The sequence below is a fragment of the Candoia aspera genome, chromosome 2 (assembly GCF_035149785.1).
Source record: "Candoia aspera isolate rCanAsp1 chromosome 2, rCanAsp1.hap2, whole genome shotgun sequence".
Classification (NCBI taxonomy): Eukaryota; Metazoa; Chordata; class Lepidosauria; order Squamata; family Boidae; genus Candoia; species Candoia aspera.
The window spans coordinates 24,113,931-24,138,330 of NC_086154.1; the positions used below are offsets into that span (position 1 = coordinate 24,113,931).

General features: G+C 37.5%; 1 protein-coding gene across 4 annotated transcripts in view; it reads right to left on the reverse strand.

The window, feature by feature from the left end:
* CADPS (calcium dependent secretion activator) overlaps positions 1-24,400 on the reverse strand; it is a 393,346-nt gene that overhangs the window by 88,394 nt on the left and 280,552 nt on the right. For 2 of the 4 annotated variants that reach the window (XM_063291524.1, XM_063291523.1), the window contains 4 exons: positions 22,558-22,714; positions 20,267-20,408; positions 5,564-5,710; positions 866-1,021 (listed from right to left, as the gene is read on the reverse strand). In XM_063291524.1, the coding sequence (XP_063147594.1) occupies positions 866-1,021; positions 5,564-5,710; positions 20,267-20,408; positions 22,558-22,714 (602 nt within the window). The remainder of the gene's footprint in view (positions 1-865; positions 1,022-5,563; positions 5,711-20,266; positions 20,409-22,557; positions 22,715-24,400) is intronic. The other 2 variants (XM_063291525.1, XM_063291526.1) reach the window with 1 other exon arrangement.

Below are 24,400 nucleotides of genomic sequence, written 5' to 3' on the forward strand. Positions count from 1 at the left end.
ATAATATGGCTGGTATTACCTAATTTGTAGCTGAACTATAACAGGGACCAAAAAGAAGACTCGCAGAATTAAAAGAAACTGTACAGATGCTCTGTGCTAAGCACAACTTATACAAACCTGTTAATTGGCTGACTGCATAGTATGACTTTATATTTATTATTTTTTTCACAATGGGTCCTGCTTGCCTGTTCTCTTCACAACTGTCACATAAGCAACTGTAGGTTAGATTTTTACACACACACACACACACACACCAGCTTCCATGGCAAAACAGTTAAAAATGATGACATAATGATACAGAACTCCAGCAACCTTAATAAAGTTGCTGAGTTTAAAATTTCATTTTCAGATATGATAAAACCATAATGGAAGTCAGAGCTTATATAATTAGGAGCTCCCTGTTTATGCTTCCGCTCTTTCTTATATCCCCAACTTCTCTAGCAGTAGCCCAAGAGGCACAATGAGATGGGGTAAACACAATGTCCTGTGATTAAATGCATCAGATATTATGTGATGAAAGGTGAAAATGAGAAAAAGCACTCTTATTTGGGCAGTAAACCCATACAGTATTTTCCATTTTGTACAGTTCTGTTTTGAACTAGGGTTATGATTTGGGAAAGGCTGTCTTGTAGAGAAGGCAGTCACCCTTACTGATCTTTTCACAACAAAAGTTTTGATAATATTACAAGAAATTCTGTTGCCCCATAATCTAGTCTGAAACCTACTGAGCTCTAGTATTTATTTTAGAGTCAGGTCTGTACAAGCTTTGGAAAAAAAGTGACCAAAGAACAATGTGTAAGTTCTATTGACTAGGATCAGTCACTATGAACCATTTCTATTTAGCTGTTTTCATGTTTCAACCCACCTCTTCACACAAGATTCAATCATGTCACTAGCCATAAGTTTTAGGCGTTGTTCTAAGTGTTTCCCAAATTCTTCCTCAGGCCAGTGTAGATCCCTGATGAAGGTCTGTAAGGCATCAAGTTTCCAAAACAGATCTTCTGATGTTCCTGATCCATTGCTGCCAGGATAAAATGAAAAATAAAAAACAGCAAGGTTACAGCTGGCTCTCTGGGTTTGGAATCCTGATGTGGAGATTGTTCTAGCACATGGAACGGGGTGTAACAGTGACTGAAGACACAGAACAATGCCACGGGAATCTCCATCATCAGGGTTGAAGGGTTTTCTAGTCTACCTATCTGTTATAAGTCTTTCCAGATCAGACGGAGAAGACAAGTCATGTAAGAAATGGACATTCATCTGGAAACACCGCATATGGGAAAAATAACCCAGCCCTTTTCAATAACCACATTGCCTTATGTAGTTGTTGAACTGAAGGCTGTACAACAGTGTTTCTCAACCTTGGCAGCCTGATGATGTGTGGACTTCAACTCATGCTGGCTGGGGAATTCTGGGAGCTGAAGTCCATACATCTTCAAGTTGCCAAGGTTGAGAAACACTGCTCTACAAGGTGAAGGGAAATCTCTATTTGATAATAACCGCACTACACAATTGTATGTGGTTATTTTTACGTTTCATGCATTTTATTTTCCCAGATGATCATATCTAGGCTCTTCCCTTTTCTCCCCACTTCCTTTATCATAAGGGTTTCAAGGGGAAAAAACAGTGCTAACAAGTGGTGAGCGAGGACATGATTTTGAACAGCTGGAAAGAAATCAGGGTAAGGCAATTAAATTATTCACAACGAGACTTTTTTTTTTACTTTGCTCAGAAGGGGTTGTGTTTACTAACCATTTGTCCTATTTTTGTTTTTGAAAAAAAAAATATTTTGGAGAATGAGGGATCAATATATTTAACCAGGCTTCTGTACGTTTTTGTTGTTGTTTTGTTTCCTTATTCAGATTTTCTCATATATTTGGAGATATCCTGTCTCGCTGCTTATTAGACTTCTGTTCAGCTAAAATTATGCCTAATGCCTCTACTCACAAAGTAGGTTTTAAATTATGCTTTACGCTGAGAAATTGATACATCTATTTATTACCCTTCTTCCTCCCCTTTCTTATTTTTTCCCATAATGATTATGACCAAAGAAACTTCAAGGTATTAATCCCACTCCTCGCATACCACTAATGCTAACACAGTGATTTATACTGACACACCATGCATTATCAGATCACGCTGATATCGTCTATAGAAACAAACAAGGAAGACTGTTTCTATTGGAACCGATGCCAGCTGCATTGAGTTAATGCTACAGAAGGGAAGATAAAGCTAAACGCACACGTGGAAACCATATTCCCAACATGCCAAGGAGCCCTTTGAATTCCAGGGCAACAAAGGTAATTATTCAAACAATGCATTGACTCAGTTGTAGAAAACAGACATATCCATATAAAGGGGTGAAAACACTGAAGCATGTCCTAAATGGGTAGAAGGGAGCAATGAAAAGATAGAGAATCAGGCATTTGCTTGAAGAACTGACCATTAGAGAAATACTGTAGCATGCATGGTTTCAGGAACATCATTGGTTCAGCGTTATTTCAGTTTCTTGTGGTTGAAATAGACATTGAAAATAATTACCTTGTTCTTGTTCTTTTTTCTTTTTTAAATCCAGTCTAATCCTGCTTTTGGAACAGAGTGCATTTTTGTTTTAAGCAATTAGGTAGCCAGGAGTGCAATAACTGTTATTTATTATCACAACACGATGACACCTATCTGCTTCTAGAATTTTCAAATAAAAAAAGACCTCTGCGTCTTCTCTTGTTTTTGCCTTTTCCTTTTCAAGAGCTCCTTGCTTTTTTCAAGAACAATCAGAGACACCTGATTTCAGACTGGGAAGTTTAGTACCATATTCGACAGCATTCAACTTTACACGACTGCTCCATTGCAATGGCTGGGGCTGTGATCTTAACTGTCTGCACTCATGAGTATGTGTCATTGTTCAATGAGACTTACTATGAGGACGCGTGTATCAGATTAAGGCCTTGATTCTTATCTTTTCAAAAATAAAGTAAAATGGAACAATATCACAGAGCATGCACAGAGCAAGGTAGTTTTTTCAGTTTACATAGACTGCCTAGTCTAATCTAGCCTTTCATAAATCAACTTAACATGAATATGAATTGCAAACATTTTTTTGAATGGCTCTTCATTTCATTGCAATTTAAAATCAGTGTGGTTTGGAAAAAAATACCTTGAGTTGGAAATTTAAAAACATTCCTGTTCCTGAATGATTGTTCAAAAAAAGAAGAAGCAGTAATCTTGTTCAAACTAACATGCTTATTTGAATTTGACTTCATTACCATTTGTTGCCATATGGGGACACTTGATTATGGCCAGAATATGGTGCTCATGTATGCGTGCACATCTGTGCAGACGTTATTTTTTTAAAAAAAGGAAATTAACAAAAGGCAGAGTGATGGTGATTGACTAGACCAGTGTTTCTCAACCGTGGGAACTTTAAGATCTATGGACTTCAACTCCCAGAATTCCCAAGCCAGCATGGGTGCCTGTGGAATTCTGGGAGTTGAAGTCCACAGATCTTAAAGTTCCCAAGGTTGAGAAACACTGGACTAGACTGAGATCTGAATAATGTCAATTGAAAGGATACATTTCCTCTGAGTAATACTAAATGACTGGTTTTGTTTGAACCAGAGTTTGTTGGTTGTACATAATACAAAGCCATAAACACAGTTTGAACTCACAAGGGTGCACTTCTACACCATCTTAAGCTAAAAACTGAATAAACCATGATGTATTATTCCAGACACTATTTGTCTGCAAGAGAACACATACACTTGATGCACGGGTGCCTTGTGATTGAAAACAATAATATTAAAATAATAATCTACAGCTGTTAGTGACTTTGTTTCAACACTGCAGGATTCCTATTTCCAGCATTATATTTCTGTTGGTCCTTACAAATGAACAAATGCACAGATATGCCATAAAAAGCAACTTTGAAATGTGTCAAAAACCTCTGCCTTGAAATGATGCATGACCAGAAGAGATCAGAAGATGACCTTTCATCATCATGCATGTAAAAATAAAATAAATTGTTTACAAAATTGTCCTCCCGCATCCTTATTTCATGTTGTGTGCATTTGGCTGTGTTCAGAAAAGAAAAAAAAGAAAATCCTAGTGTTTCCTATAAGGAAAAGCTGCAAAGCAGTCAAATATCTTTCTACCTGAAAGAACAAAGCGTGGGAAATGCAAAACCTGCCGAAGTAAGATTTCCTGCCAATGGGGAAATGCATTGTGGCAACACTTAAAAAACCCCCAAAACTGTGATTTCCAATATACTGTCCAGTCTAGAAATAACTGGTTCCGTTCTCAAACATAGCTGATGTTTGTAATCACAAAAATCCAGAGCGCTCTTTAGCAGATGCAGAGACCTCACGTGAAATGCCCTGTGTAGAATATGATGATGCATATAATTCTAGATGTCAGTGAAGTTAGTGGCATAATTTGAAAACAGTCATTTCCTTTATAATTTATAGGCTCCATGGGCAAGAAACAGTTCTGACTTTTACTACACATTTTTTTTTGATTCCACCATTTATTCTTTCTTTCTTTCTTTCTTTCTTTCTTTCTTTCTTTCTTTCTTTCTTTCTTTCTTTCTAACTTTCATGGATGAACTGGATTTTTGCAATAATGGGGACAGCAGGACTGGGGAGAGCTGTTTTTGATCTCAGGCTATTTAAAATATAAGAATGTTCTCCATCCTGAGAAGATACCTTCTCTTTTCTCAAGAAGAGCTGTAAATTCCATATCCAATGATGAGGAGCTACCCTCTTGGGTAAGTTTGCTCACCCCAGAATAAAGGTTAGTTAGCTGCATTACTGGAATCATTAGCACCCCATGGCAATTCATCATACAGGTATGCCATCCATTTGCTATCCAGATCTATAAAACTTCATCTCCCATAATTCCAAGCCATAGTGAACTTTGGCAGTTGAGGTTCAACACAGAGAAGGCTGTGATTAATTATAATGCTTTTTTCCCCATGTAACTATAGGACTGATGTGTCTGATTATTGCCCAAGATAATTTGGGAAAATTAGCCAAACAAGAATAATTGGGACAATTTACATTTTCTAGATGCATCCGTTCCAAAAATAAGAGGATTGTTATTATTATTATTCTGGACAATCATTCAGAAAATTAGGAACTAAGCAAACAAAATAGATTAGATTTTAGATCCTGATGTAGTTGATGAGAACAATCTCTCTCTCTCTCTCTTGAATGCATAATGGATTTTTTTAAAAGACCCCAACACTTATCTCATGGCTCACATTTAGAGGCATATACAACCATGGGATTCTGGAAAGGCCAATTTTAACCACAAGACTACCGATTCCAGTGTCAAACAGAAGAAAAAAGCCTTTAAGGTGTTCAGTTTTGTCCAATAATAAGAAAATGCCCATCTGCCCAATCTCAGTCCCCCTCCCCAACTTTTGGGAGGTTTCTTGTAGACACATGTTAATTGAGGTTGCTCTTCTGAAATGGTTCTCTTTTCAGATCTGTTGACTCGAAATGAACAATTCATATCCATGCCAAGATTGCTTTTGGTTGAAATGAGATCTATTGAACTGAATACACACTCAGCATCATAGATAGCAGCCATCCATGACGGTGCAGAAAAGGCAGGCATTTGAGGAATGCCTAGTGGGATGTTAACTGGTAGATTTGGAACTTTAGGGAGGTTCACATTTGGTAGATTCACATTGGGCAGATTACTTGTTAAACTCCTGTGGAAGAAACAGACAGAAAGGAAAAAATACCATCACGGTGACAATGCCGATGCAGCAGAAGCACGGTGGCACTCAGAAAGAAATCTGCAAAGTTCACAGCAAGACAACAATCAAAAGACCCAAACCAAAAACATTTCAGAGAGAAGCATGAGTATGGAAGGCTTAAAGTGTGGGACTGAGGACTTTGGCTTTTTTCAGCAGTTGGCAATAACAAGTTGCTTAAAAAAAAATAGAGAAAGAAAGAGCAAAGACAGAAATCAAAGAAGGAACATTTATAAAAGAGCAACTTAAAACATTGATACAGAAAGACAGAACCTGCTGCTACCACATTTTAAAAACTGTAGAGTTTAACTAGGTCTTAAGTAAAACAGAAGGAACACACTCAAATGATTTTAATGATCAGCATGTAGATTTGAAGGACATAATGGCACAGCTATGCTAAAAAAAAATCTAAGAGGAATATTTTACAGGTTTTCTGTTTGTGTTTGTTATAAAAGAGGTTTAGCCAGTGAATATATAGCCGGGATTTTTCTCCAGGTAGGCATTTGATTCCTGACACATGGAATAATATTCCATTTGAATTGCAACACCTGTGATAGGGACCTGCATATGACATATCCCTAATGCAATTATTCCTTGTGGGGAAGATTATCCAAGTAAGAAATGGGACTCCCCTGTTTTTCAGTCCACGGCTCTCTTTTACACCCAAACAGAGAATGTACATATGCAGATGATCTTGGGCATCCATGTGGAATTACTTTGTACAAATTATTCGAAATGCCATAGAATTCCGCTGAAAGTGGAGGGAAAGGCAAATATGGTCCTACACACATCAGAACTGAGCACCTAAGACTTAGAAATCTTTCTAGTCATGGAGAAAATCTATCTGTGTGGTCTCTAAGAGTTGACAATGGCTTGACGGCACATGATCAAATCAGTCAATCAAAACTGTCTAGAGATTATGGGCCTCATCTTGTAGTACAGAGACTTCCTGACCCATGGTATAGAGTATTGGGAAAATTGTATAATGTTAAGAACCTAGAGGAGCATGTAACTTTTCTAACAAACTGCAGGTTCAAAATCCAAGTTGGATAAAGTACATGAGGAATTTGAGTGGACTTCCATAATTTGGGGATGGAAGCATGCAGCCTAATCTTGTGCATATTGACTCAGCAGTATTTTGCTCTTTGTTGAATAGCATTTATGTCCAAATAAGATGACAGGAGAATAGCTGCACAGAGAATATTATATGTATCTATTCAAGTCAAAGAAGTATTGTCTATTCATAAATGTACAAAACATTTAACTTAATTTACTTCCAAATGTATAGCAAAATAGCGTGATACTAACATTTCAGTAGACTCTAGACTTTGTGCAACAAGACCTGATACCATCAGAAGAAAATATTTATTTCTTTGCTTCTGTTTCCCTGAAACCTCTATTCTGTTCTTCAGAAGTCTATGCAAACATTGTTTCTCTGTAGCTGCTGGGCAACAAGAACTTGGTGAATGCAACTGATATCATATAGGAGCTCACATTGATTGAGTGATTGAACTTATATACCACTTCAGGATGATTCTAAACAATGTACAGCAGGATTTCTCAGTCTTACCAACTTAAGATGTGTGGACTTCAACTCCCAGAATTCCTCAGGCAGCATGCTGGCTGGAGAATTCTGGGAATTGAAGTCTACACATCTTAAAATTGCTAAGGTTGAGAAACAGTGGTATACAGCATACTGTACATTCACCAAAGATACCTCTATGCAAAATAAAATAGATTGAAAATCTCTGGACATAATACTCCATATGCTGGGACAAATACTCTTCTCTCTGAGTTCTAGTCTTCCATGAATATTTAGCTTCAGTGAGCTAACTCTTTGGTTCTGTCCAACATCAAGTCTTCACTTGTAGGTGTGTAGACTGGCTCACAGGGTGCAGAACTTCTGAATTTAGGAGAAGCTGTCATTCCTTAGTTCTGCCCCAGCACAGCAGTTAAACTAAGGGAAAAAAAAAAGATTCCCATACAAATGGGAACTGTCTTTCTCTCTCTGTCCCACTGTGGCATGCAGTATGTGAGTAAAGGAGGGGAGGCCACTGGAAAGAGGAGAGGAGAAAAACAGGAAGGAAGAAAGGAAGGAAGGAAGGAAGGAAGGAAGGAAGGAAGGAAGGAAGGAAGGAAGGGGAAGAGAGAGAAAAATAAAAAGGGTGAGAAAGGAATAAAAATAGAACAAATTGTATGTATATGAAAGAAAGAGAGAGAGAATGTGGGATAACTCTGATTATGCTGACTTCACACTGGTCCTCACTTCTGCCACCATACCAGCAAATTTTACCAAAGGATTTTTTTTTTAAGGAATGGGTAACTCAGGAGAAAAGGGTTGCCTATTCCTATAGAAAATTGTAAATTTATGTGGATGACTATCTTTAGTTTGAACTGATACAGTCCTTTTTTTTTTTAATGAACCCCAGGTCCATGATCTTAGGCTGTAGATCAGCCTTTCTCTACCTTCTGAGCCTGGAGGTATTTTTCAGGCCTTGGGGAACCCCTGCACATTCAGGCACAGAATAGGCCAGAGGTTGCAAAATTATTATATTCGTTTCATATGTAGGCCTTTATTTATTTATTTATTTGTTTGTTTGTTTGTTTATTTATTTATTTATTTATATCCCACCTTTATTATTTTTACAAATAACTCAAGGCGGCAAACATACCTAATATTCCTTCCTCCTCCTATTTTCCCCACAACCACAACCCTGTGAGGTGAGTTGGGCTGAGAGAGAGGGACTGGCCCCAAGTCACCCAGCCAGCTTTCATGCCTAAGGCAGGACTAGAATTCACAGTCTCCTGGTTTCTAGCCCAGCACCTTAACCACTAGACCAAACTGGCTCTCATATATGCATTAACAGTGTTTTTAAACTAAATAAAAAATGAAATTTGCCTCTTTAATGTGAAGTTGCCTGAATTTGAAATAATTTTTTAAATAAATCATGATCTCCCAGGGAACCCCTAGTGACCTCTCGTGGAACCCAGGGTTCCACAGAACCCTGGTTGAGAAACCCTGCTGTAGATGTTTTCTGAAATAAGATTTGATTGATTTTCTTTTTGAACATATTATAATTTAACTGAGGTTAAATTAACCTGCACATTACAGATTAATCTCAATACTTCAATAGATGAAACAGACAGCCACAAAACAATAACCTTGTAAAACAAATTTTCACATGGTATTGATATCTAGAAATACATTCTCTGAGGATTGTTACTATGCTAACAGGAAACAAACATTTGAAGACATAAACAGTGCTCACTAAGGACAGCTGGTTATAGCAGACATATTCCAGCAAAGACAGTAAAAAAAATTCACATATCATCCATCTCTTATAAGAAACAAAATGATTTAAGTACCATCTGCCCAGTTTAAGAGAAGCGAAACTCGTATCTATCTTGCTATATTTATATATTATCTGTCATACTATGGCATTAAGAAATTAGTCTCAACTTCATTCCGAAAGCCAGCCTAGACAGAATTATATACCAAATTATTAATCCGTGTTTATGCACTTTAAAATTATTCCAGAGTAGTCAACACTTTGCATAAAACCTGCATTTTGCCTGAAACAGCACATAGGAGGGAAGGAGCATTATTCATCCTATATTAGCTCCTGATCTTATGCCCTTTTGCTTTTTCTGAAACATGCCTGTTCATTTGGCATTTCTCTTTCCATGTATGGCTCTATTCTTCTTTGTTAGATATTAAGAAAACTTTGCTTGTATAAGGAATAAGGACAATGGGTCAGTAATTTGCATCTCACTTCTTTGTTATCGGCAGAGACAATGATGTTTTCCAGTTCTTAGTCCACACAATCTTGTTTCATATTTTATTCCACTTTTAACTGTTTCTACTTTGCAACTTTAAGATGTTCAGTGTGTATTCATCTGCATAGGGTGCTTTCCTGTTCAACAGTGATCTGTTGCTTCTTGTATTTTCTCAGGAGCTGGCTCCTGAATATACAGTGGTTTTATAAGTTTGACATATAATTCAGTTAGAACCTCTGCCCATGCATTTACAATTAAGATGTTAAAAAAAGATGATATTCAGGGAGTGGAATACATTTGCTAGATAACTATGTAGAATGAATATTACTCGGATTCACTCCTAAGTAAATAAGCTGATTTATAGGGCTTAATTCTTAGAAATTGCGTTTAAGCCCATACCTCTACAATGAAGCATCGAAAAGTATTCTGGCATATTGAAGGCTAACAAATTGATTAAAAATGTTATAATTAACTTCTAGTTACCACTGCACAAGATTTTGCAGCAATTGATTAACACTGCTACCATATGGAAATCCTAAAATGAATTTTTTATCCTTGTACCTGTGTGATTTGTATGTCTGCATTAGTGGAAATGACTAGTACAATTGTTTAAAATATATTATTACAAGGTCAAGAATCCTTGGCCACTTTTTTTTTTTTTTTTGGTGCTTTCAAGTCACTCTTGACTCCTGGTGACTACCTGGACAAGTCCATGTGGTTTTTGTTTTTATACTGGCATAAATGTATAGTATCATGTACAAATCCAGAAATATGTTTTGAATTATTTTCATCATTGCTTTATGAATGGAATGAGGTGGGACATTAAAATTATATTGACAAAGTGATCCTACACATGTTTATTTGGAGGAGCCACTACAGTGTTCAATAAAGCTATCTTTACATGAAATGCAGTCTTAATTTGACAATAGGAGGATGAAAGCCAGTGGATGACCTTGGGCCAGTCCCTCTCTCTCAGCCCAACTCACCTCACAGGGTTGTTATTGTGGGGAAAATAGGAGGACGAGGAAGGAGAATTAGGTATGTACCCCCCCCCCTTGAGTTATTTACAAAAATAATAAAGGTGGGATTATTATTATTTTTTTTAAAGTGCCACTGGATTCTGTAGATTTATTTTGGAGTAGGCTTGTTCAGTATTAGCTCATTGTTATTAAACTGGGACTAAATAAAATAGCCAATGTTTATGAAAATATTTATTTTTCTTAGAGTAGCTGTAAATACTTTCTAACAAAATAATTTAATAAATGCTTACATCGGATGGAAGCACCTAATCAATCTTGGTTGATCTCAGAAATTAAGTAGCATTGAACTGGGTTTTGTACTTGGATAGGAAACCATCTGAAACACGCATCTCAGAAGGAGAACATAGCAAAGCCTCTTGAGATTGTTGCCAAGTAGGCTACATGACATGTCTGTGAAGTCACCAAAAACTAAGCTTGACTCAAGGCTGGGTTTATATTGTATTCACCCAGTTGTGGAATTGGGCTTGTTTTGCCAGACCAAAATATCTCCATTAAGAAATGTTTTTAGCACAAAATGCATTAACATATGTATGTTCACTATATTTGATGCCCAGGCTATCAATTTTTTTTAAAGAATAGAATCCAATGTGTCATGGTTGCTGTAGAATTTCTTCCATCAATGGAAAAAGGGAGAGGGAATTCCTGTTTTCTATCTTGCAGTTTCTTGTGCACATTCAAATTCTATTCTGGAGAACTGAGGAATCTTTCAGAGTAAATTCTGAAATTCTTGTAGGAGAAGAATCCTAATCTTGTAAAGCATATGGACTTAACCATTAAAATTAAAAATGAGTACATAATTTAGAGTTGCTGTCTTCTTTCTAGTTCTTTACCCACAACAAAAATGGTAAGATAGGTAATGATGTGATTTATTTTTATTGTTTTACTAGTTGCTCTCCCTCTGTTGATAGTTCTGGTATTTTCTTTTTATTTAAAAACTAAGGCTACCATTCAGAAAATGGTTATGGGTCTTGGGCCTGAACATTTCCTTCTGATATACTGTTTCAGTTTTTTTTCCCATCTAAAATATCTTTAATATTTTAACAGGAGTGGCTTGGCAATCTAAATTGGAAATCATGGCACACTTTAAATTACAATTGAGAAGCTGTTAAAGTTTTCAAGAATGTTAAGCTCATTAATGAAAAGAAAAAAGGAATGTAAAAGACATGTAAATCTTGACATAAAACAACCAGATATCAAATGCTTATTATAATATTCAATGTTATTCACTCTCTCCACCATTCTGTTTTTAAGCTAATCAAGAACTTCTATACTTATACAATATTTTTTTTCTCAGAATCAGGCAATATAAATACTGGAGTAAAATAATGCAATACATGTAAGAAAAATTTGATTCTGACCTTCATGTACATTTGGTTTTGCTGGGGAAACTGACCTTATTTATGTGATTTGCTGTTCTGGCCAGTTGTATGAGATGTAACTAGCATAAATAACACCTGCTTGTTGCTAGAACATGGCACAAATGAAAAAAGGTGCTTCTAAATATATATAGTGCCTGGACTATTCCCTGCAGTTTTCTTGGCAAGATTTTTTCAGAAGTGGCTTGCCATTGCCTTCTTCCTACAGCTTATAGAGAGGGACTGGCAAAGGTCGCCCAGCTGGCTTTGTGCCTAAGGTGGGATAGGACTGTATTGCTTTGTACTTTGCTAACCAGCAAGGCTCACTAATGTTTTATACAAAATCAATATTACCTTAGATGTTATGGAACAAAACTTGTACCAATTGTGCTTGTTCCTGGATCAGGAGCCCTACTCACAGTCATTCATACCTTAGTCATCTCCGAAATGGATTTCTCGAATGTGTTACACGTGGGGATGCCCTTCAAGAGTATTTGGAAGCTTCAGCTGCTGCAAAATGCAATGGTGTGAGCAGTTAAGGGTGCCTGTCATGTGGCACATCTGACACCATTGCTCCATGAACTGCACTGGTTGCTTGTATGCTTCCAAATACAGTTGGAGGTGCTGATGGATACATTTAAAGCCCTTCACCCATTGTTATCTATCCATCCTATTAGGTCTGGCAGGAGAGGCATGTTCTGGGTCCTGTCCATAATGGAGTGGCATCTGGAGAGATTCAGGAAGAGAGACCTTTCTGTTGTGGTGCCTGCCCTCTGGAACATCATCTCCCCAGACATCACACTCACCCTGACCTTGCTGGCCTTTCACAAAACCTTAAAGACCTGGTTTTGTTGTTGAGCCTTGGGCCCTGATGGTGCAGATGAGCCTGTTTCTTGGTTGCGTTAACTGTAATGATTTTTAGTGTTGTTCTGGGTTGTTGTTCTTGGCTGCTATTCAGATGATTTATATTTTCATTATATTGTTTTTATTCTGTTTTTAATTGTTAGCTGCCCAGAGTCATGTACTTGAGATGAGTGGCCATATAAATGTTATCTCTCTCTCTCTCTCTCATCATGGTGGGATGCATCTCTCCCCACTTTTGTTTATCATCTGCATGAAACTACTGGGTGAGGTCATCTTTTGGCATGAGCTCAAATGTCATCACTATGCTGATGATTCTCAGTTATACCTCTCTGCCCAGGACCACCCAAGTGATGCCATCAAGACTGTTTCCCAGGATCTAGGAACTATGGAGGTCTGGATAGGAAAAACAGCCTTCAGTTTAGCCCTAACAAGACTGAGGGCTGTTGGTTTTAGGGCCCATCTTTGGCTCTGGATGTAGTAGCTGTCTGCACAGAGTTGGTGCATAAATTTAGGAGTCGTATTGGACTCATGGCTCCTGCTCTTTGGCTATTCATGGATTGGGAAGCTCTGCTCATGGTCAGCCATGCCTTAGTTACCTCCTGGTGGACTACTGCAATGAGCTCTACATGGGACTGTCTTGCAAAGCATCTGGAAGCTGCACCTAGTCCAGAATGCAGTGGTGCATGCAGCTTTGGGCACACCACATTATACCCATGTTAAAACCACTTCTTTATGAGCTGTACTAGCTCCCAGTAGGTTTCAGTGTGCAATTCAAGATGCTGGTTGTCACCTATAAAGCACCAAATGGCACAGGGCCAGATGATTTGCAGGACTGTCTTCTCCAATTGCTTTTATTTGTCCCATGAGGTGTGGCAGGATAGGCATGCTCTGGGTCCCTTCTGTGAAACAATATCATCTAGTGGGACCCAGGAGACATGACTTCTCTGTTGCAGCATCTGACTTATAGAACAGCATCCCCACTCCATCCTTCAAAATATGGATGGCTCTGATCCTATTGGCCTTCTGTTGAAGACCTGGCTTTTCCCTCAAGCATTGGGCCAGGATGTTAGCTGAGCCCGGTGTATAATATTGGTTGGCTGTTTTTCAACTGGATTATTAGGAGCCAAAGTCACATTGTATTGTTTATGCGTACTTAATTATTATGGGTGGGGGGGGGGAGGAATTGGTTACAGATATTTAAGTTGCTGCTTTTACTGTTGTCTGATGTTGTTGTCATGTTTTCGTATTGTTAGTCAGCCAGAGTCACTATGTTTAGATGGGTGGCTATATAAATCATTAAAATAAATAGGACCCAGATTGAATTGAAATGGAACATTAGTCTTAGCTGAGCTTTCCCTATGCACATTCCACACCAGATACCTTGAAGTCAGGCTGCTGCTGTACTAATATATACATCACTGTAGGTAGATTTTTTTCAAGACCTACCTTTTCAAACTTCTGTTACAATCATCTGAAAACCTTATTCTCCCAAGAAAATCAAAACTACATGTAGGGACCCCACGATCAACCAGATGGTCTAGAACTGAATAGGAAGCCCAGATAGCCTATCTCAGAATGAATGGTCTGAAATGAGTTATGATAATACAGAACTTCTATCTCCCTAGGAAATTATTTGGAAGAAATGTCTTGATCCTGGAGCAAACGCAACACCTCTTTGCTATTCATTAAAGCAACCCAACATTTTCCCACCCCCAAGATTCTGTGTGTAACTAAAAAAAAAGAACTGAGTTGACTCCTAATAGTGGCAGCCATTTTTTTCCAGCTTACACAGAATCATTTTTGAAGTGTGAACACCCCTACCCTATTGCTAATGTTTTCTGCAATTGTATCTTTGGAAGGCTGGAAAGGAAGAACTGAAGTCCTTTATCTTTTGCCTTTTGCAGGTCTAAATGTAACCCTCTCTTTTTCTCATCCTTGGGTTGAGAAAACTCTGAGTGCTTGCAATGTATTGCTCATAGGCTTGAATTCTCCTTAAGTACTAAGCATAAATTGCTTTGCATTTAAATGTAAAGATGCTTAATTTAAACTTTTCTAAGCTCTATGTGAAATGAAGCAATTACTTTTTGGGGTTGAACTCCAACCTAATTTTGAGATGCAGTTGTTCATTCAAAAAATGGCTAAAATACAGTACATATAATTGAGAACTATTCATGCGTTACAGTCAAGAAAAAATATTTTAAAATGCATACATTACACAAAGCAAGAGTTAGTTTGGTGAAGTGGTGAAGGCACCAGGCTAGAAACTGGAAGGCTATGAGTTCTAGTCCTGCCTGAGGCACAAAGCAAGCTGGGGGACCTTGGGCCAGTCTCTCTCTCTCAGCCCTAGGAAGCAGGAAAGGGCAAAACTGCAGGGACTTGTTCAGACAATTGCCAGGAGTCAAGAATGATTTGAAGGCAACCCCCGCCAAAAAAAAATAAAACAAAACAGGAATAACAAATATCCATTTTAGAAGCAATATGGATAAAAATCTGAGTATTAAACATAAAGAAAAGCTTTTGGAAAAACCACATAAAATCACATCTAAGTGTTTTGCAAATCTAAATTGGAATATTTTTTTTTCAGTGATTCCCACAAAAGGGATGAGAAGAAACACAGAAAGATGCATTATATTGAGTTAGAGTGTTGGTTTCTCCAGCTCAGGGACAAAACACATTTCTGTCTGAGGATGTGGGGGAGGTCATCACACTTCATTCATTTTTTAAAAAATGTTCTCCAAGAAATGCCAAGGGCATGGCCAATAAAGAGTTGATATCATCGGAGAAAGGTGGGGCTGAAATGTTAGGAACTGTTAATTCTTATGTATTTTGAAAATAGAGAAATGCAATTACTTTATAGCTGGTATTGTTTAAAAAAGAAATAAATACCACTGAAAATCACTAGATTTGTGGATTTTTATTTAAAATTACTCATCAGCCTACTGAAAATGGATAGGTTGCCAAGAAATTTCGACAAGTTCAACTTTGGCGGTTTCTGGCCTGCAAGTGTCTTGCAGGCTGTTCGCCCAATCTAGTTACGTCTTGTCAAAGCTGATTTAAACCCCAGATCCTGTGGGTTTCAGGCAGAAATGTCTCAAGTTCTACTTGGAGATGCCAGGGACTGAATCCAGGAGCTGGATGCAAAAGCGGATGTACTGCAATTGAACTATCTTGTCTTCCTCATCTCTTGAGGGCCCCTCTCTTACTGTCTTGTGACATTTCCATTGATCTGACAGTCTTGTTCAAGATGAGCTGCATTCTGCCATCGGCATTCCTTAGCACATCGAGATCTCAATGGCGTAGAATTTATTGAGCACGGAATGTAAAGGCAATGCTGGCATGATCTACCCCTTCATGTGCCTGTGTATATTCAATCAGTCTGGGAACAGATTTAACTTGCATATTCAGTGTTTTTTTGGAAAATTGTGTTAGGGCTGCTGTCTTGCTTTGATTCATTTTCCCTGAACAGTTTTGCCCACACTTACCAGCTGTGTAACCTTTTAAAGAGCAAGTTAACTCATTTTGGTGAGTTTTACAGCTCTTGCAGAGTGAGTGAAAAATAAAATAAAACAGAAAGGAGAACATATTTATTCAGCATTTGTGAAAATCTTCAAGGCTTGCGATGTTTATCTGCTTGCACATCTCGAGTTATTCCTAAGGTGCTGCTCAGCATCTAGCAATGAAAATATATCTATTTTTTTAAAGTATGTTCTTGTAGACAGCCATCTGGTGGTTAAATAAAGGGCCATATATTTCAACCTTGATTTTCAGGCAGGCATATCAGAAGGTCTGTTTTCAAGTTTGTATGTTGTGACAGAACACCCTGTGTACACAAGGTAATGAGCTTTCATCCACTTGGCTTGACCTAATGATTCAAAGTGAGGTAGCAGGAGGGCCAGTGAGACATACGCACATCCCGTTTTCGGCTTGCTTTGTCCAGGTGGTTGAAGGAAGACAAAGCTGAAAGACTCACCCCCTCAAAGATAAAAATAAAAATGGTGGGGTCCTTCTTGTTTTACCCTATGTAGAGATCATGTTAATAAATGTGTGGTTAGACAATAAGTCTGCAGTTTGAATACATAGTGAAGCAGTGGCTTTCAGTCCTTGGCTTGTGGGCTGCTTCCATGAGTCTAGGATGAAGGAAGAGACTCAGCCCATTACTGGTGCCCAGGAAGCTCCTCCAACAGTATATAGAACCCCACTGTACCTTGCTCTATCTTACTATGTTGAAGGGTAACAACTAGGGCTGTGCAGTGCTTTGGATCAGAAGGAAAAAAAAAGTTGCTTTGGAGCATGTTGGGGCATTTTTGGGGCTTTTGAATGAGTTTTGACTCCAGGCAATGACTTGGACAAGTCCATATAGTTTTCTAGGCAACATTTTCAGAAGTGGTTTGCCATTGCCTTCTTCCTAGGGCAAAGAGAGAGCAACTGACCCAAACTCAACAAGTTGGCTTCCATGCCTAAGACAGGACTAGAATTCAGGTTCCCCTGCTCCTAGTCCAACTCCTTAACCACTAGACCAAGCTAGCTGATGTGTAGCGCCTGTCCTGTGGGCAATTCCTTAAATGAGCTACATCTTTTTCCAGGCTAGGATCAAGCTCTTTGAAACAGCTTTTTCCCTTTGAATCCAAAATGCTGCACAGCCCTAAGAAAAGCGTGGCTGAATCAGGCCAAACTTTTATCTAGTCCAATTTCTTGTTTCCCATCCAAATACCCATAGGAAGTTTGCATCAGTACATGGGTTTGCAAAGCATCTGGCAGGAGGGGTCTGCACATACATACTGCCTCTCATCCTGAAGATAGTACACAATCCTCAAGATTAGTATCCTTTAAAGTCTTGGTTACTGACACCACAGCCATCCCAAGGCCCAAATGACTGCATTCCACATTTGAGAATTACATTTCAGAGACATGTGCAAAGCTGAAGAGGATGCAGTGGCACAACTATTGGAGGGTGCAGAAATGCTGGCAATCAATATATTTGGTGGACTATTGTATGCAAATGATCTGCACATTTAGATTGGATGCTTCAGCCCACTGAGAATGTTGTGACCTCAGGCAACTGTATGAGTTTCTTATATAATCCAGACAGTATTCGACAGTAACCTTTTAAAAAATGGATAAGAATTGTGCTTTTTGTGAAGTTGTCATACAGCATCACGATGACAAGAATGTATAGGTAGATACTACAGACTTATCTCAGATGAACAGTTTTTGACTGTAAGTTCTGCCTTGATTGTCCTTCCTTGAAATACAGAAAGAACTTGGAAACTGCAGTTTATGGCTGCTTCAGGGTAATAGTTTTCCCCCTTGACATGACAGCACGTGCTTTGATTCAGATGAATCATAATATAAAGTTTCCCTGAACTGATAGTTTCATTTCCTTAACAGGAAATCCAATGTGAGCATTTAGCGTATATCTATATACAAGAACAAAAATGCAGTTTGACGTGGGCCAACCAAAATTAAGTTCTTCTATTTTTCATAGATATTGCTCTATAAGAATCAGAAGAATTAAAATCAGTGGCAGTTATGTTTGCTGACTGTTATAGCTGGACTGTCTCACAAGCTTCCCCTCCCCAAATCTTTAAAAGGATTTAAAACTGAATCAAAATAATAAATTCAACTTATTTTTCCATCCATAATGACTACCAACCTTAATATGCCGATAAAATGTGGTTGTTTATGCTGTACATACATTCAGCATATGAGATATATAAAAAGCTCCCTAAATTTGCTTAGAAACAGAAATTGCTATTCAAAAGTCATAAATCAGTACTGGAGAGTAGTCTTATAAAGAAGAAAAAAGTGATGGCAATCCACACAATGTTTAGTCCTATGAAAACAATGGGACTGCTTTGGAATATGTACATTGTACAAACTAGCATGGAACTATTTGATCTGACTACACATTAATAAACTCTTAATTGATTTAAAATGAATAAATGCATGCACAATTGGTTAAGCACATGTTTTATCATTATATATACCCAAAAATATAATATAAAACAAGATCACATCACTAGAATGATATGTACTAAATAAGTGTCATTTTATCCTTCTCCCCACCTACTTTTTAGTTGCTGATCTTCTAAACCTTTGTCTGCATATCTCTAGATCCTTTGGAAGAGAACCAACATGGAAGAGTTGCAGCAGAAAAGTGAACGATGGGAAGGGGAAAGGAAATTTCACATTTCTCCTGGTCCAAACACTCTCCTTTTGAAGTAAATTTGCCACTGGAAGTGACTGCTGTGGTTTTGTTTCATTATTTGGAAAATAATATTCCAAAATACTACCTTTTGAAAAATATTTCTAAATCTCTTTGTCCAAATGTATTTTGCTTATGGTGAATTTGTAGAATTGCTTTCTGAAATGAAAGCAATTCTACAAATTCCATGAATACTATGAGTAAGGTAGCTTATGGAAAACCATTCACTGAAATTGCATAGAATTATGATGTCACAACTTGTTGTTGTTGTTGTTGTTGTTATTATTATTATTATTATTATTCAACAACATCAGCCAGTAGTTACCACTCAGGCACAAGAATTGACTGAATAATAGCTACAAGATTTTTTATCTTTTTGAGAAAAATGGTTGAATTTCAGATTTGGGTTGGAAGAAGCCTTGTATCTTAGGATCATAATATTGGGACAGACAAACCTGGTGTTCCTATAAAGAGTAGCAACTTATTCTATTAACAATCCCTGAACCAAAATATGAGCCAAAACTGTAGGCTGAAAACTGCACTTTTCACATTTCGCCATTTTAAATAAGGGCACAACAATTTAGAGAAAAGTGTGCATTCAAACCCACTCTTTAAAGGACAAAGAACTGTTCTAGGGAAATGTATACAAAATATGTAGATGAAGAAATCCTGCAGAATTGTATGCACATTTTTGTGCAGACTAGTTTTTAACCGATTTGATAACTGAAATGTTGAGAAATGGGATGAACAGAAGAGAAGTTTGGAAAATTAAGAAACAGAGGAAATTTGCCATTCCTCAGTAATATGAAGAATTTGGTAGTAATATGGAACTGCTTCCAGTGGCTCTCTCTTAGGCTACCAAGTAATACAATTTTTGGAGCCTGAGGTGAATGGCCAAATGACAAAAAGCCATACTCTGGAACTACCATAGAGCTAACAGGATGTTCCTTCTAGAGAGAGCTTTTTCATACTTGAGTGACTTGTTCATTTCTATCATGCTTCCAAGTGGAAAGGTAAAATGTGTCATATGTTGAGTTCTAGGTACCTCTACATTAGCTAGGCAGAAGATGAATAGGCTATTTTGATGCCTCCTAAGGTCAGAATGGCTTGTGATGGTAACCTTGTAACAGCCAACAATACTACCATAGCGTATATTAAAAGTTGATTTATTTTAGCAAAGGAACAGTATACCTAATATTGTCCTAACTCATCTGTGCGTGATTGTGCTTGTACCCAAAAACTCCAATTGTATCAAAGGAGATTTCCTTACTTTACTGGCTCCCACGATTCCCGCTCAAAGCCCCTGTGAATTGACTGGGCAATAGAGGACTCCATGAGATCGACATATCTAACCACAAGTGGCGCAAACAGATCTTGGAGATGTTTGTGGTATTTTCCATTGCACAAATTATCTAGAACAAATGAATAAAAGCACAATAAGATACTTTTAGCATCACTCCACAATTACACAGTGTAATTTCTACAGCAACATTTATTAGGACAAAACAATTAAATTAAAAGCCCTGTCAATAAAAGGATCTGTTCTCAATTCCTTTATTCTAGAAACATTTTAACATAAACAAAGAAATAAGACTATCATGGTACCTTCATAGAATCACTTAAGCAAAATTTTGACCTCATGTAAACATTAATATACAGTACTGTGACATCATTAACCTAAATGTACATATTGTGTTTGGTTCCAAGAGGCTCATATGCATTTGGAATTCTAAGACCTCTTGGAAATATTTTTTCATTTTTTGAAAATGAAGCTTTTGCATCCATATGGAAAACTAAATCAGAAATCCCCAGCTCTTCAGAAAGACTGTTTCCAGCAGGAGGGGGCAATAGGAATGTTTGAATGTCTGCAGCATAGTCTTATGCAAGCTTATTTGGAAGTCAATCCCAGCATATTCAATGGACTCAATTTCTAACAATTGGATCTATTACTGAAGAACTATACTCCTACATATCTGCACTAAAACAATGGGAGTGCATCTGTTCAGTTTACAATAAGTCACTTAATTCCTTGTGGATCATGCTCTTTACTAGAGTTCCTTGTATAAAATATATAACATCTGGACATCTGGGAGTTCCTTCACTGTGTTTGTAGGTTTTCTGCTTCTCTTTCCCACAAAACTCTCAGAAATTATTACTCTAAATTCTCAAAATAAGAAAATTACTACTGCCAACCACCTGCCATAGGCTTATGAAATCAATCAGTTATTTGATTTATGGTGCAACAATGCCCTTAGGCAGACTGACATTTGTTTTTGTGTGGGGTGAATGCATTAACTTTCTCTCAACTCTATTTGTCACATTGCAATACCCTCTGCTTCCAGGGTGCCACAATGCAGAAAGAAACAGCCACAGTGAATAAAAGGAATAATCCAACTCAGTGATAAATACATGAAAAAGAACCTTCTGTGCCATTCTTCAATAAAAAAACTGATTTTCACATTAAACTGTCATGCAATAGTTCATGTCTGTAGTGAAAACATTGTCTTCAAAGGTGCATTGTAATATATTCCTGTAACATTGTAAGTGCTATTAAATGGGTGGGAAATGGGAAAAACTGAAGTGATTTTGTGAACCCACTCATCAAGAGCACCTAAGGGGACCCTTCTGAACAAATCCATGTCATTTAGTTTGGGTCAAACTTATGTTGATTGTACTCTTTCAGGAAACTTTCACTAGTCCAGTTTTACTTTTTGATTTTTCATAAGATTGTTCTCAAAAAATTTCCGTAAGTGACAATTTATTATTCTTTCATATTATTTTTTTAGGCATCTATATTGCTTCTTTATTTTTATTTTTAAATATTTGTTTTGTTTGTTTAGCATACTTCAGACACTAGAGATTTTTCTTGATTTCTTTACTCCATCTTTCTATGTATGTTTGAATTCTCTTCTTAAACAGCATAGAAAGCTTTGGTTCACTTAAACTTGAATGTCTTACACAGAGGTCTCAGTGGGAAAAAGCAAGTCTCTCCAATCTGCATGTTTCCCAATATGTTATGGCTGTCACATATCTTTTATTAAACTTTTAAAGGCAAAAACTTTGTTCTACTGTGTACAATGCTAAAAATATTTTAGTTTCTAATGCAAATCTCCCCATTGGCACATGGTTGAGAAAAGCTTTGAATGCTTGCACAGTCTCTTCTTTGGTCCCCTGGCTGTTCTGATTTTATGGAAGCTTTTCTTCACAAATCTGCAGTCTCCCAAAATGGGTTTGCATGCTATTAACATGACCTACCAGCTGAGCGAAGGAGAAATTGCAAAGTTGGTTGGTGTTGCTTGTTTAAAAATTGAATGACAAAGACTGGATATATGCTTTTTGCAGGAGCATGTTTATGCACTGACATTTGGTTGTGTTTCTGGTGTCTGAATACACAAGTCCAGTTTTCTTTCAAACATGTTGAGAAAACTGCAGCAATTTTTGAAGTCATTTTAAGTGCCATTAACTGAGGAAGAACTGATAACCAGTAAACAAGAAATGGCATTAGCCCAACACTTTTGTCTTCTCAGAGAATAAATTAAATGGTGAAAGCACAATACATACAGTCACTTCGAAGGGAATCATTTAGCAGTTGAAAGAGTGGAAAGCTGTCCCAGGTATCTGGGGGCTGGACCTCTAATGCAGCATCCATGTCTACCGCAAACAATGAGAGGAAGGTTTCCGCATGTTCAACCATTAAGTCTGACCACCAAGCAAAGGCCTTTAAAAGTTGCAAAACAAAACAAAATAAAAAAATAAACAGAAGTGTTATCAAATTATATTTCATGTTCAGTAGGCCTTAAACAGTAAACCCAGTGAATATCCTACATAAATCTAGCTTTATTGTAAAGCAAACAGTAGTACAAACGCTAGCATGTTGCAGTTATAGTGCAAATATGGTGCAAAAGAGCACCTGCTACATTTAGAAGGCAACTTTACTCCTTGAGAAGTAAAGACTCAGAACTATACTCCTCCATATCTGCACTAAAACAATGGGAGTGCATCTGTTCAGTTTACAATAAGTCACTTAATTCCTTGTGGATCATGCTCTTTACTAGAGTTCCTTGTATAAAATATATAACATCTGGACATCTGGGAGTTTCTTCACTGTGTTTGTAGGTTTTCTGCTTCTCTTTCCCACAAAACTCTCAGAAATTATTACTCTAAATTCTCAAAATAAGAAAATAAGGGATTTAGTGGCCACAAAACACCCCATATTTACAGTTCAAACTCAGATAATGGGTTAGTTTTTAACATAAATTAGTGATCACAATGAAAAACACACACATGACATTAGAAAAGCTATCTGCAGTCAAGCTAGGATAGGACTACTAAGAAATAAAGAAAGTTGAAAACCAAGAAATATCAGTGAAGTAACTCATGGTCATGCGCACGGGTCCTTAAGAAGTCACTTTACAACTTCTCTGAAATGACATTCACATCATACATGTCTCAGATGTGAATGTGCTAGGAACACATGCACGCGTGTCTAAAATCACTTCTGGCTTAGGAACATGCAACATGAGTGGTATTATCAATAGTACCTTGTGCAATAACTACTAAGCAACATAAAAATTATTCAAGAGCTCAATGCTTCTATAAAATAAATATAGCCATCGTTATTTTTTAAGGAGGTAGACTATTTTGACAGATGAAGCAAGGGCTAAGAATATCTGATTAAACATGTGTCACCGAATCCCTGCTCCATAATCCATATTCTTGTAGGTAAGAGGAGCAGTGTCTTTCCTGTGATGACCTCTGAGACAATGCTCTCCTGAAAACACATATGTATCGGTCTTCTCTAGTCTCTTTTCAGAGACAGCCAAAGACTTCTTTGTTTCTCCAGGCACTGTAGACTTAGCTGGAAATGGATATTTCTATTTTTCTGAAATTTTATATTATTTTACTAGAGTAGCACAAGTAAATAAACTTTATACATCCGTCCTCTGAAATGAAAAGGACAAATCAGTCATAGCTAACATAAATTCTATTGATCTCAGGGAGACTGAGGTACATATCTTTCTCTGAATCCAGCTAATGTTTTGTGGGCAGAAGATATTTCCAAGAAGCTATTTCTGTCTCTCAGTTCCCCTAGCAAATAAGGGAGGGATTCCTTGAACATGGTACAGAGAGGAATGGAGGACTTACTTCAGGGGGGGGGGAAGGGGGATCCCCAAATTATTCAGTAGAACTCCCACTATCTAACTTTAGGGGATCCCCTTAGCTCTCCATGCCAGAGACCGTTCTTGTCATCTGGAAGCTTTCTGGAGCTTGCTAGGTGAAGGATGGGCTGAAGAAGTTAGCTTTCCAGAATTCCCTTGTGCCAGCATGACATTGGAATATGAGGCTTGTGAACTTCTTTGGGTTGGTTTGTTTAAAATAACTAAGGAATTTTGAACATAACATG